At 41.9% G+C, this 13,655-nt stretch overlaps 1 protein-coding gene across 1 annotated transcript; it reads right to left on the bottom strand.

Annotated features, from left to right (window-relative positions):
- Positions 1-262: 262 nt before the first annotated feature.
- On the bottom strand, positions 263-7,767 carry gjc4b (gap junction protein gamma 4b). Its single transcript, XM_085249511.1, has 3 exons — positions 7,593-7,767; positions 1,799-2,975; positions 263-1,696 (listed from the first exon to the last, which is right to left on the bottom strand). The coding sequence occupies exons 2-3, from the start codon at positions 2,943-2,945 to the stop codon at positions 1,683-1,685; spliced, it is 1,161 nt and encodes a 386-aa protein (XP_085105637.1). The 5' UTR covers positions 2,946-2,975; positions 7,593-7,767; the 3' UTR covers positions 263-1,682.
- Between the last annotated feature and the right edge of the window lie 5,888 nt (positions 7,768-13,655).

The following is a 13,655-nucleotide window of genomic DNA, read 5'->3' as shown; positions in this document are numbered from 1 at the left end:
TGCAGGTGAAATTGGCAAGTATTAGACCTCACAGACATCATTCAAGTCACTGCACAGGTCACTGATGGAAAGTAACCGAGTTATACTTGTGGCCTTTTTCAATACATACAAAGATGGATCTATTTAACTGGACCACTTTCCAAATTTTACCCAAGATTGTGGGACGTGAGATAATGTCTACGTTACCTTTACTGGTATGCTCTATTGTCCAATGTTGTCTAAAACAATATTTGTAAACAAAGGAAAACTAGGACCAAAAATCTGAATTTGCTGGATTTTTATTTTAAAACTAACCACAAAGTTCTATCAATACAAAAAGTATAAAAAGTACAAAAAGCATTGTTCAAAAATAACTTGAGATGAAAATATGAATTGGCACTGTGGGTATTATTCAGAATAGAAAAAGATGGCATCTCGTCAGAGCGCGTTCAAGGCATTAAATTCACATTGATTTGATTACAGATCCTGGAACAGTGAAAACACTCATCCAGCAATCAGCACTTTCAGATATCAAACAGATACAGTTTTATCCCCACTTAACCAAAAGGAAAAAAAACAAACAAAAAAAAAAACCCAAAAGTTAACATTTCTTGTGGTCATACATGATGTGTACCTAATAAAATAAGAAAACAAAATTATTTAAATATTAAAGAAAAAAGTGTTGCAATATTATCTCAACTGTACCAAACAGAATACACCAGTCCAACAAAATCTGGCATCAGGGAGCTAAGACAGTAGCAAATACTCTTTGAAAAACAGGGAAAAAAACAAAATAATCCCAAACGTGTTGGCCACAGTGACAAGAGTCAAGACAACAACACTTACAACTAATACAAAAATACAGTATTAAATGTTTAAAACAATGCAAGTCATTATCAAGAGTTAAATGGTTTTCAAGCATTACCCAGGTTTGTCTATTCCTTTGGACAAAGGCATCCCAAGTGTGTTCCAGTCACCAGTCAGGCGCCAGACTTGGGAATGTTGACTGGTGCAACATCATCAAAATCACAAAAAACAAATCCTTTGACACACTTGAGGGAAACCTTTGTATGAAATGTTACACCTCAAAGTCTTCATCAGCATGACAATAACTCCAGTACCTTTTCTTTATGAGTGGTGCTGTGTCCATTAACCCTTTGTTTGCATGTAAAAGCACTCTCACTTCTGCACAAAACACAAAATTCTTACAGTTTCAACATCTTTTTTTGCACATCTGGCTTGGCCTTAGAAAAATCCCATTAAGTTTTCCAGTTTTAATCTAATGCAAACTTTAGATGCAATCACTGAACATCCAATGGAGGACAAACTCATAAAAATGACTAATAGCTCTAAGACTTAAAGTTAATTATATTTATAAAAAAAAAAAAAAAAAAAAAAAAAATAGCTGCCCTGAGGGAGAAGCACATGGTAACCTTAACTGTTCTTGTTGCACTATGGCAGTTTGTAAGCACTTTGGATCTTTAGACCGGCTTGTGTCTCGAGTATTGCTGGGTTGAGACGACCGTTCTTGCAATGTGAACCGATGCTCGACCACAGTCGGCCATAACACTGGAAGGCTTGGGCTGACTTCATCCACCTCAAGCAATTTCACAACATCCCACTCACACATACAGACTCCCCTTGGTTCAAATCCCTTGTGTCCTCTCACTGCTCCTCATGTTAACTGCCCAGCTGATGAGAATCTATGCACGAAGACCTGCAGACAGATCATCAGGGTTGTTAAGCAATGAGTTTCAAAAACAGCCAGAAAAAATAAAATAAAACTGTGGTTATCAAGAGACAAAGATGGAAGCCTCACCTTTGTCACAGGTACTGCTCTGCTTTTCCTGGGCAAAGTTTAGCCTGTTCTGCTCCACTGCAGTGCCGTTAGATTCGGGGCTGCTGCTGCGTGACGGGCTGCTCTCCTCGTTCTGGTATGCCATATCCAGATGCTGCTGGGCCAGTTTTAGGTGCCTGCGCAGCCTCTCCAGCTCCCGAGACGATGCCTCGTCCCCGAAAGACTCGCGACCTGAGTCTCCCAGGTTATCTCGAAATCCCAGTTTTCCAGATGGATCCTTCTTCAAAGCAGTGTGATAGCCTGGAGGCGCAGAGGGCTGGCGGCAGATGGAGGACCTCTGGCTGGCCAGAGCTGAGTGTCGTGGGGTGGGGTGCCGGGGCCGTGGCGTGCAAAAGCAGTCACGGATACCACTGATGCCAAGGTGCAGGATCTCCAACAGGGTAAAGAGGAGACACAAGGCGCTGACGGCATACATTATAAGCAGGAAGATAGTTTTCTCTGTTGGGCGTGACACGAAGCAATCCACTGTGTGCGGGCAAGGGGAACGTGTGCATACGTACGACGGTGCCACTTCCAGACCATAAAGGATGTACTGTCCAAACAGGAAGGAGGTCTCAAAGATGGCACGTGATAACAGCTGGAACACGTAGACCTTCATCAGGCCATCTCTCTTGATGCGACGGCGCCCGTCGTGCTTTTTCTTGGGCTTTTCCGCAACCTCCTTTTCCTTTTCTGGCTCAATTTCTTCAATGATCATGGGATCCTCCTCCCCATTGTCCTCCGCTTCCTCATAGTCCCTGTTAGCACCACGGCTCACTATAGGCATCCTCTTCCTGCCCTGGGGCCTGTAGTCATCGTCATCCATGCGAGCAATCTTGTGCATAGCAAACCCAAGGTACATGATGGTGGGAGTGGTGATCATAATCACCTGAAACACCCAGAAGCGAATGTGCGACAATGGCGCAAAGGCGTCATAGCATACGTTCTCGCAACCAGGTTGCTGCGTGTTACACACAAATTTACTCTGTTCATCGTAGTAGATCGACTCTCCTCCAACAACCGTCAGCACAATCCGAAAAACAATGAGGAGGGTGAGCCAGATCTTGCCCACAAAGGTGGAGTGATTGGAAATCTCATCCAAAAGGCGTGTGAGGAAGCTCCAACTCATTTTGTCTTTGGAACAGGAACACAGCTATGTCTGTGTAAGAGAAAAAAAAAAAAAAAGCATATATCAAAGTTAATTTCTGGATGTCTTTACCAAGAAGCTGGCCCAACAATAGAAAGCGCGTGACGGAATATGGGTCACTAAAATATGACCAAAAAAAGAAATACAGTAGTACTTAACATTTAAATACACTGTAGTAGGTGTATCATGTTTATGCAACACAAGGTGGTGCTATTATGCCACCCTCACAGTAGTACCCATTACAGCCATGGAGTAAAATCTGCAGGCATGTTCAGGCAAGGATCTGATATTGTCTGAATAGATGCAATCAAAATCATGTAACCACAGGCAGACTGCGATGTGCAGACAGTCTAACCAGCAGACATGGTACATGGTGTTTATCACAGCAAAAAAAGAAAGAAGAAAAAGCCCTGAGGTCAGACATTAAAAAAAAGAAGCATGCGCGTGTTAGTGTGAGGAAACTTCAGCAAGCAAAATTTCTGTCAAGCACCACATTTCCATGTTACGACACTGCTGTGCAAAGACACTGAAAGCTGTCTTCATCTTTTACAGAGTTCAGTGACATTCACAGAAGTTTAAGAAGTTACAAACTAATTCAGAGCCACGTGTGGTTGTTCTTAACTGAATTTTAGTAATCTGACAACAAGGTAGTAATGAAGAGCGTGAGTGGTTTCACACCTCAGAACTTCAGCTGTGTAATTATCCAGAACTATAAACCAAGCTGCTGCACTTCAACCAGCTACATAAGGCACAAGTTTCTATTCAAACTCTTATGCTGCTTTTTGCCTCTGCCTTGAAACGACTCTGTTCATGTATCGGTCATAAAGACTGAAAAGCCTTTATTCAACTATATGAATCATAAAATAAAAAGTAGCGCTGTGCGAAAACCTCAAGTCAGCCCTCATTTCTTTAGTTGTTATCATGTGATGTATATACACTATATATTAAATATAATGTTTTGTTATCTATGTTAATAGTGAGATCAAAAGTCAATTGTTGTTGTGACCACCTTTATTCTTCAACACAACCTGAACTCTCAGGCTGAGACATTTCTGATGACAAATCCGTGCGCAGCAGATGGATCAACTGAAGGGCCAGATCCCTCTTCGCTGGATTTTTCCTATTTCTCAAGGTCATAACTTACAAATACTGTTAATCACCTGGTTTTTTTTGCCCTTTTGTCTTCCCTTTGACCAGTTTTCTCAATTTTTTTTAAGCTGAAGCCCAACGTATGCAAAGTTTTTAGCTTAACAGCCATGTGGGAAGCACTCTGTTGTTGCACAAACACTATTTCTTGTCTGTTGAACTTTTATCTGTGACCTTTTTCATCAACTCGACTAAAGAAATGGGAAATGACTTTTAACACTGTGTCATCATTGTTAGTTTTGTGCTTTTTATTCTTGACAAAGAACAGCTAGCACCCTACGGCAACATCAGCACAAAGGAATGGACTCGACTGATCCTGACATCACCATGCATTCTATTTATACTTTTTTAAATTTATTTATTTCCTGCTCAGTGCAACTAATTTATATCCAAATCTCCACTGCCAGGACATGGATGTGAGCAGAGAAACACGGCTGGAATGAAAAAAGCAACCCATGAGCTTGATGGAACAGATTCTGGATTTCCATCCTCCCATCCCTACTGTGAATATAAAAGCATGAAGTTTTGAATAACTTATATATTATGGTTACAAAAAACAAACAAACCAAAAAAAGAACATATTCACCACATCATACCACAGAGTTTATATAACATCCAAACATATCTTTAGAGTTTAAAAGTTGAAGCCAACTGCAAGTACCTCAAATCGGCATTCTTTCAAATGCCCAAAAGGGGGCGCTATCTATAGTTTTAAAAAGATGGTTGTATTGAAGTCTGTGTGGAAACTACTCTCAGCTGACAAACTGCTCAGTTTTTCAGTCAGATCAGCTCATGGGTCATGTCGTCTGTGTGAAAGAACTTCCTTAGCTTGAGGTTTCGTGAGACTGTGCCAACGAGTGACGCCGTTATGCCGTGAAAAGAAACGCTGGACATGAAAGCCTCAAATTATTCACCCAGCACATTTGTAGGATTTATTCATAGCTTGGATTATGATACTTTTCCATCTACCCCCATGTTTTTAGCAGTGAGGGAGAAATCACGTTTAACATCATTTAAACGTTCATTCATAACTGCTGATTAAAAGTATACATGCACACCTGCAACAAGCCTTTTAGCTGATAATATGCTGTGTGGCTAAGAAAAACTGCATGCATGAAAAGACCAACTAGATCAAATAAGGGAAAAGTGACCCGAACGATTCCAACACCAACTATCACTGAAAAGCCTTCTAAAGATTACTCTCCTCAGCGCTCCAGCTCAATAAGTGGTTTGTTATACTGGGCAACTCTCCAGTGTGAGTGGTACTCATGTTTGACGCAGGGTTGGCAAGGACAAAAAACAAAACAACACAACAACTTCCCTAGATAAAGAACATTTTGCATTGTGCAGGAACAACTGGGTAATGACAATCAGATAAATGATCAGCAAGTTTGACGATTCAGTCTGAAACATTAACTACTAAATCAAACAATTATCTTCCTGCGTTTAGTCACTGCTCCCCTCTCAGTATCTCATCTGTGGTTTATGTTGTTGCTGTATGCAGCCATTTCATTTCTACATGCAAAGAGATGCAGCAACACAAAAGTGTGGTATCGCAACTGTTGGGTTTCCATGGAGATAACACATACTAAATATTTGTGAGAACTACCTTTACCCTCCATCTAAACTGAGCTATACTGTAGTTTTGTTGATGCAAAGCCAGAAGGACTAAAGGTCAAGATGATCCTCAGCTGCTTGAAATGTAGGTTAATAGTTAGTAAGAACTGACATTTTGTTCAAGTCTGAGTGCTGCCTCACAAGCAAGCCTAAAGCAAAAAGCTGGAAGTAGAAAGAGCTGAATTATGTAACGCTCAGCTGCTCTTGATAATTGAGCACTGGAATCAAAGAATGGTATGTAGATGGGCCTGTTGCTCATATCCTTATTTTTAGTTTTACAGCTCCTTCTCAGCACCACTATTCACTAGTCCATCACGTGCGAACTGCTAAGTTACTCAACAATTTATCAACTTTTACATAACAAAGATTGCCTAACAGAAATGCAGGACCTCGCTGGATCAAATTCCGAGCAGGGATTGGGATGAATAACAGACTCCATCAAAAACAATTTTTGGAATCGAGCTTATCACTTCCACTCATCAATGCTGGTACACTGCACATAACAAAACAAGGGACCTGAAGTCACGGCAGCGGAAGTGTTCATCCAAATTTTGATGAGTTTTTGTAGCGTTTCTACGCTGCTTTCAGTCTCCTTCAGCTGTGCTGACTCTGAAACCTCTCATGGGCCTACCCACCTATCAAAGAAACAGTAATGTAATGTAAAATCCATCTGCTTTCAATGACCACATTTTATATAGCTTGAACCTTACATGTACTAGAGGGGGTGATGCGAACATCAGTATTAACAATTAAGATTTTGCAGAGACTCCCTAGATGCTCCCCACTCATCCCTCAAAAGACAAATGAGTTTCAGCCTTGTCTGCAGAGCCAGCCCGGGCCTGTCTGTGTGGTATTTGACAGAAAACAGGCTGCTTTCACCCAGTGGAGATTCAACACTGCTGCTGAACAGAGAGGGTTTTGTGCCACATCTGGGAGGCTCGCTGCAGTTAACCTTCCGGTACCCCAATGCGCTTAAGCATAGAAGCCCCTGTCCTGAAGCAGGGGGGGGGAGACCGACAAGTAAGCAGGGACCGAGCAGACCTGAGTAAGGAGTGACTTCCGGTTAAGTTTAACGATAGAACCGGGTTTGGGGGAAAAAAAGACATCCCAAACCATCCGCCCATCACAGCACAGTGAGTCACATCATAAAACCTACTTAATTAGTAAAACTGAAGAAGAGTAATGACAAGAAAACAAGAAAAATCATTTAAAAACCCAAATCCACGAATTCCGATATGAAATTTTAAGGAAACTAATCCATTTGCAGGGAATAAAATTCCTCCTCGTGGCCAACGACTGGACACGTCGTCAGCGCGGTGCCCCGCGTGCTCCGTTAACGTTACCGACTGTTATCAAAGCAAACCGGTGGGCGACATTGTTTTTATAAATCCTGAAAACCGTTAAGAAAGTATCGATATTGCAGCTAATATCCCACATAAGCGTGTGTGGGCAGATTCCAGGGAGGAAAAAACCAGACGGTTCCTGACCGTCCAATCACAAAGTGGATGCAGATAAAAGTCCCGTTAAAACGAGATAAATAGTCCGCGTGCCAACGCAGCTGTAACTGCACATTCTGCTAATTAGATATCTTTGCCTTAATGTGCCGTAAGATTCCCCTTTTCTCTCTTTAATTAGCGCTCCCTGCTTTCACACTGTGCGCGTAAACTCTCGTTTAACGGATTTGTGCTGTAACGCACGGCTTATTAAAAACGCTGCAGTGACCTCCGACGCTTTACAATCACAGCCACCGGCGGACAGGCCCGAGAAGTTGAAGATAAAAGTCTAGTTAAAGCTCTTATTTGTTAGCCAAAGCTAAGAGAAGATGCTCCCGCGTCCCCGCCGCGCTTTGTCTGTGAGGTGTTTTACCTTCAGTTATGATTCCAGGTCTTCCTTTTCATTAAAGTCGTGGTCTTACGCAGGGTTTCTCTTTTAAATCAAAGTCCTCCCGCTCTTCATATTAAGCCATCCAGGTTTTTCTTCTTTTCCAACGAGGAGCTCGCGTCGTTTCTCCAGTTGTGTGTCGAACTGCTGGGCGAGGACAAAGAATATTCCCAAATCCCCCCTCCCCTCTTTTCTTCTCCTCCCAGTTCCAGCCAGGCACCCCACCCCCTTTCTGCGCAGCCTGGAGAACAGCATTAAACTGCCAGCATTCCTGATGCAATCTTTGCTTCGTCTTATAACTCCAGGCTGCTCAGGGTGAGAGGACCGAGAAATGTGTCGCAGGAGGAGCATTCTGGAAGCAAAGAATAAATCAGTTTTTTTACTGGAAAAAACAGAGAATGGGTTTAGTTCGCCGCTTAAATTTTGGCCTCGTAAAAAGGCTTTAATTGTTAACAACAGAGACAGCTTTATTGGAGGTGCTTGAGCCTGTCTGCAACCTGCAGAAGTTTCCATTTCTGTCCAAACTGGATAATTTCCAGGTATCCAAACTGAATTAAATGTCTCGATTTAAACTCCAAGTCAGAACAAACAGTTCCAAATCAGATGAATTTAAAACAGGCTTTAGATGTAATGACTCAGTCCATCTCTGACTCAGAGGTCCAGAAAAAAAATCAAACACACACACGTACAAACGAGGACTGACAGGTTCCAAAAAATTATAATAATGTCACACAGAAAAGCAGATGTGCAGTGCCTTCAAAGCTGAAAGTCACAGTAATTCAAGTGTTTTAGATATCCACGTTCAAGGAGCTGATTAAACACATCCAACAGATGCCAAAGAGATAAGATACCCATTGAGGAAGACATGCATCAGTTTGTCTCACTGTTCAGGTTAAACATGTCCACACATACACTGCAGTGTATTAAATCAGATCCCACAAAAGCAACTGGCCTGCAGCTAGAAGTCTGCAAACAGGATGATTTTCCTTACTGTCCTTATTTTCCCTTCAAAAAGAAATTTTTTGTACAAACAATGATTAAATTAAACTATGGCACAAGGAGCGATGCGTCACTAAAGCTTGTGATGCTTAGAAAACACTGCCATCGCTAGTTTCACAACTGACATCTGGACCTAATGTCGTGTAGCAGACCAAACACAAATCTGTTTTTTCACAGCACAATAACGTAGAAAAATATGTGAATTGACGCAAACTCTCTGGACACTGAGACACAGTGTCCAGCTGTGATTCTGCCAATGACTGTGGATTCTCCTTATGCCATAGGCAATTACGAATGGAGGACAAACTCAGCGTCAGCATCTGTGGGCAGATAGAGCTGAGTGCTTCATCTTCACTTGAATAAAGAGACAGAGCGAAAAGGGGCTTGGAGACAAAATCCTAAGTCTTTTCAGAAAGTTTCTTTCATTCATGAGTTTTACTACTCTATCTCCCATTGGCCGTTAGGGCTGAATATGGACTATATTTTCCATATGGGCTATGGAAAATATAGCATATAACTGGTATCCTTCATACATTAGAAGTTCCAGCAGCAGTATCGTAGTGTGCCATGAAAAAAGTGGCATCAAGCCATGAAGCAGCTGTCAACCATTGTTTTTCTAGAACAATACAGCCTGTTGAGAGTGGGTGCACCTCTTCCTGCTGATGCCAGCATTCGGAAGTTGTTGCTATCATAAGCCCCCTTCCTTTGTGTCACACTTTCTTTGCTAAGAAAAACATGTGTTTCCTGAGCCCTCCTTCAACACTTCTTTGAACCCACAGTAAACAACGTCGATTAGTCGACGTCAAAGGAGAGTTAAAGCTTTTAAGCCATGTTGTGTTTAAATCAAGACCTTCTGTGTGCCCTAATCTGACATTGGCTCTAAATGTTCTTATTTTATTTATTTATTTATTTTTTTTGGGGGGGGGGGACCACGCATTATTGGCTTGCACTTAATCAAACCTGCTGAATTTGCAGTTGGCTGATGCTGCACTTTCGATACAGAAGTGACATGAATGAGGTATGCACGGTCACCCAGATTAAATATCGCAAGCATGCAGTCAGCATCAGTCTCCCAAGATAGTCACTCAAACTGAATGATGACATTGTTCTCCCTGGATTCCCTGAAATGCTGCTCTCCGTCGCTTCACCGCACCTCTCCAGAGAAAAATGCAGACAAAGCACATCTACTCTACTTTCTGCATCAAAGCTGCGAATGCACCGTCAGGCTGGGGGACAGTTGGGCTTCGTCTTATCTCTTTGATAAGTGCTCGCTGCTGGTGAGAGCAAACAAGGAGAAGGACTTATTGTTTAATATCTGCTGCAAACAGGAGGTCAGTGGAGGAATGCAAAGCCCTTCCCCCTTTTCATGGTGAAGCCCGAGCTCTATTGTGAACCACAAGCATGCTTTTATTCATGGGGTGTAATGTGGGGTGCTCTGGGAAACCACATTGCAAATGACAGTGAGAGATAATGAGGAGGCAAGGAAGCCTGCCCTCACGGCCCCTTCAGACCACGAGCTGATGCTTGTCTTCTTGTTAAGCAAACATGCATGTCTGCATCAACAGAAAGCACCAGTGTCTGTTAAACACATTTGCAGTGTGCCTGTCTCTCTTCAGCTCCTTGGCATTCAGATGGGTGTTCACTCCTGTCCGGTCAGCTGGCTTGATAGCAACGAACACTGAAAATATTTGGATTTAGTATCTGGGTGACAATAAGTCTGCTAGGTGCTGAGAGCGCCTCGTCACATTTTAAAGAAGCATCTGCAAGCCAACAACACTGCCACAACACAGGAAGTGAGGCCTGTTAGGGAGTCACAACAGCTGGCTGTCAGTTTAACTGAGGCTCTCAATTTTCTGTAGATTAGTAAGCTTGCTGCTGGTTCTGCACTAGGAGTGATGCTACCAGTATGAGCTCTATCACATGAGTTAAAGACAATGAATTACAGGTAAATCTGGACTGGGATGTACATCCTCTCAACATGTATCATCAAAACACACAGACCCAGTTCAAAGGTCCTTTTGAGTTGGTAACAGCAGGTAATGTTGTCATGTAACTGATCAGTTTTGAAACGTATCAAAGCACTTTTAAAAGTAACTTTAATCAGTGCTGGTTAGGATCAAGGTTATTATAGTGAACTCAAACTAGACATGAAAAAGCATCATAGTTAATTCAAATAAAAATAAAAATTATGCTAACTGAAAGAAATGTGTAAATAAATAAATATGTAGCGGATTATTTTTTTAGTTTGAGCATCTTTAATCTGAAAAACAGTGTTGTTTCCTACCTGACGAGGTGTTGATGAACATGTATGTCCACTGCTCTTTTGTTCTGTGTTTCTATTGTAATACCTGTCCTTATCTTCCCAAATCACAACCCTGCTAAATGCCCTCCATACAATAACAATTAAAAGCTAAAAACAAACAAACACTGAAACTAATAAAAATAAACTGAAACTGAACATTTTCAAAAATAAAAACTAAAGTGAAACAAGATAAAACTCACTCTGGAAACTAACACAAACTAAACGTAATTAAGAACAAAAAGTCAAAATGAAATAACAACGCAACAAAACCACAGCAGCACTGGTTGGAATACATCCTACAAGTTTGCAAATACAAACTGTAGACATTTTTCCATCCACGTCAAACATCTGTTGCCGTGTTTGCCTGTAGAAACCGAACTTTTTCAGAAACAGTGTAGAAAAAAAGTGTTTGTCAGCACTTTTTCTGTGGATGGAGAAACTGGTCTCAGAGCAGATCTTGATTTACGGCTTAAAGCTGCTTGCTCAAGTGGCCTTTGATTACCCAGCGGGGGAGACTTGAACATTCCTGTGTTGTACTGCTGTTACAGTGTGGGCCACATGGTTTTCAAAAAACACAAATAGCTCTAAGTAATTAATCCGCACCCTTGCGGACAAGGTCTTACACCACTTGTTTATCACTGTTGTTGGGCTGTGCGTCTGTCCACTGGCTTTGCTGAAAATCTAAAAAAAAGAAAAGAAAGTAAAACACACACGCAGTCACACGCACGCACATACATCCGGCCTTTTGGATGTGGTGTTGCAACATAATATTCAACTCAAAATGTGAAAGGGCTTTGCTCAAGAGTTGCCCTCTTGTTTGCCTCAGAACCTGAGCCACTCTGAATCATACTCTTGTGATATTTGCTTTCCTGCCACAAACGCACACACGCACATACACTTTTGATGAAAGGGTCAACCCAGACTGGTTTTGTGCTTGAACGCTTGTGTAAGTTCAACTTGGTGAGCCATACTGTTCCTCTTTTGGGCAGTTTTAGCAGAAAAAATATGTGTCACTCGGCAGGGTGCACTGATAAACTGTACTTGCTTATTTAACTTTTAGATCAGATATGTGCAGTTAACCATCTTATTAGACATCCAGAGAAGAGATTCCCTTTCCCTCTGCATTAGCACCACCCTGACAGAGCAGATAAACCACAGAAGCACACAGACCCACACCACATTAAGGTCTTGTTAAGAGTTTTGCTTGCTGCACGCCCTTGCTGGTTTTCATTTTTTAAATCGCATTCTTGTGGCTGTCTCCCAGCTACAACACACACACACACATATACACAGAAAAATGCACAAGGGCGCGACTCATTTTATGAAATGGCATTAGCGCAGGGTTAACGTGGCAACCAACCAGCATGACTTTGGAAAAATAACCACCCTGTCTTCAGTGTGGCCCAGAGAAGAATTCCAGTCTCCTACAGCCTGACTGTCAGCTGTGTAACCTCTTTTGTTTTCTTCTAATAAGTAAGAAATGGTAAGTATTAATTCACTGCTTTTCACTCTCTTTCATACTCTGTGAAACTCTCTTCAGGTAGCTGATCCACTTGCACCTGTGAGGTTTTGGGCACTTACTTAAAATGACCCAGAATAATTCATTCCAGCAGTACCCAGAGTCCTAGCTGTAATATTATAATTCACAGTACAACAGGGAAGTGGAGCTTCCTGCCAAGAAGACTAATACTTTCCATCTGTGTGTTGTTTAGGAGCCAGTGTATCCCAAATAGTGCCTAATAAGGTTCTGCCTCAGATCAGAGTAACTCACTTCCACTCCACCTAATAATGCATCAGTAACAGAATGACGAGCTTATTAGCACCGGACAGGCATTTTAAAAGTTCACAGTTGTGCACATCAACATCTTATATGCATGCATGTGCACAACCAATGAAACAAAAAAAAAGGAAAAAAGTATGCAGACAGGCCTAAAACTGTGCTGTATACCACACCTACGGCCCCATACATGGCAAAAAATAACCAGCTGTTAGTGCCAGGCCAAATGTAATTACAGCACCATGGCCACAAATTGCTTTTGGAATTAAAAAAGAAGAAAAAAAAAGTAGGCCTCGCTCTTGAGGCTGACTGGAAGTAATCAGCGTGTGCTAAAAAAATATGTGTTATGCCTTAGAATTTTCATCTCATTAATAAAATTAGATCAATGTGCTGTAATTGTATTCATTTTTAAGGAATGCGCAATTGAACATTGTTTTCGTTTCACATGTTTATTGATTTCGGTGACTTCTGAGCATTTGTCTTCACAGGTACTGCTTACTTCCTCACAGGTACGCAGCTCCTATCTCTTCCTCTCATCTCAGTTTAAGAACAATGCATTTTTGGGTGGTGGTGGGGAGGTAGAGTGACCAAGCACCCTGGGTGGTAAAAGTGGGGGTGGCTGGGTTTCATTTGCGAGGTCACCTTGTCTTGCTTTGGGGGGAGGGGGAGTGATGTTCTCAAAGTGTGGCTCTTTCTCAGGTTTTTCTTTTTGTCTTTTTATATCGAAATCTTTCCAGAATCTTTTTTAGAGGCGAAATTACCAAACATAAAATTCCTGAAGACACAAATCCCATTATGAAACCTCCTGTTTCTGTCATACAGTCAACATGAGCAGCACGCCTCGTCAGCATGGTGGGGTTACAGTTGGAACAGACTGCACGTGGGACACACAAAAGAAGCCTTACGGAGGAGGGGTACTGAGTTACCATGGAAACAGACAGCCCTACCCCGGAGCAGATGGTGGTGGTTA

The sequence above is a fragment of the Mchenga conophoros genome, linkage group LG16 (genome assembly GCF_057382185.1).
Source record: "Mchenga conophoros isolate Kocher_MC1m ecotype Shallow Benthic linkage group LG16, M_conophoros_male_GT1.1, whole genome shotgun sequence".
NCBI classification, from domain to species: Eukaryota; Metazoa; Chordata; class Actinopteri; order Cichliformes; family Cichlidae; genus Mchenga; species Mchenga conophoros.
This window is presented reverse-complemented; position numbering and strand designations above follow the sequence as displayed.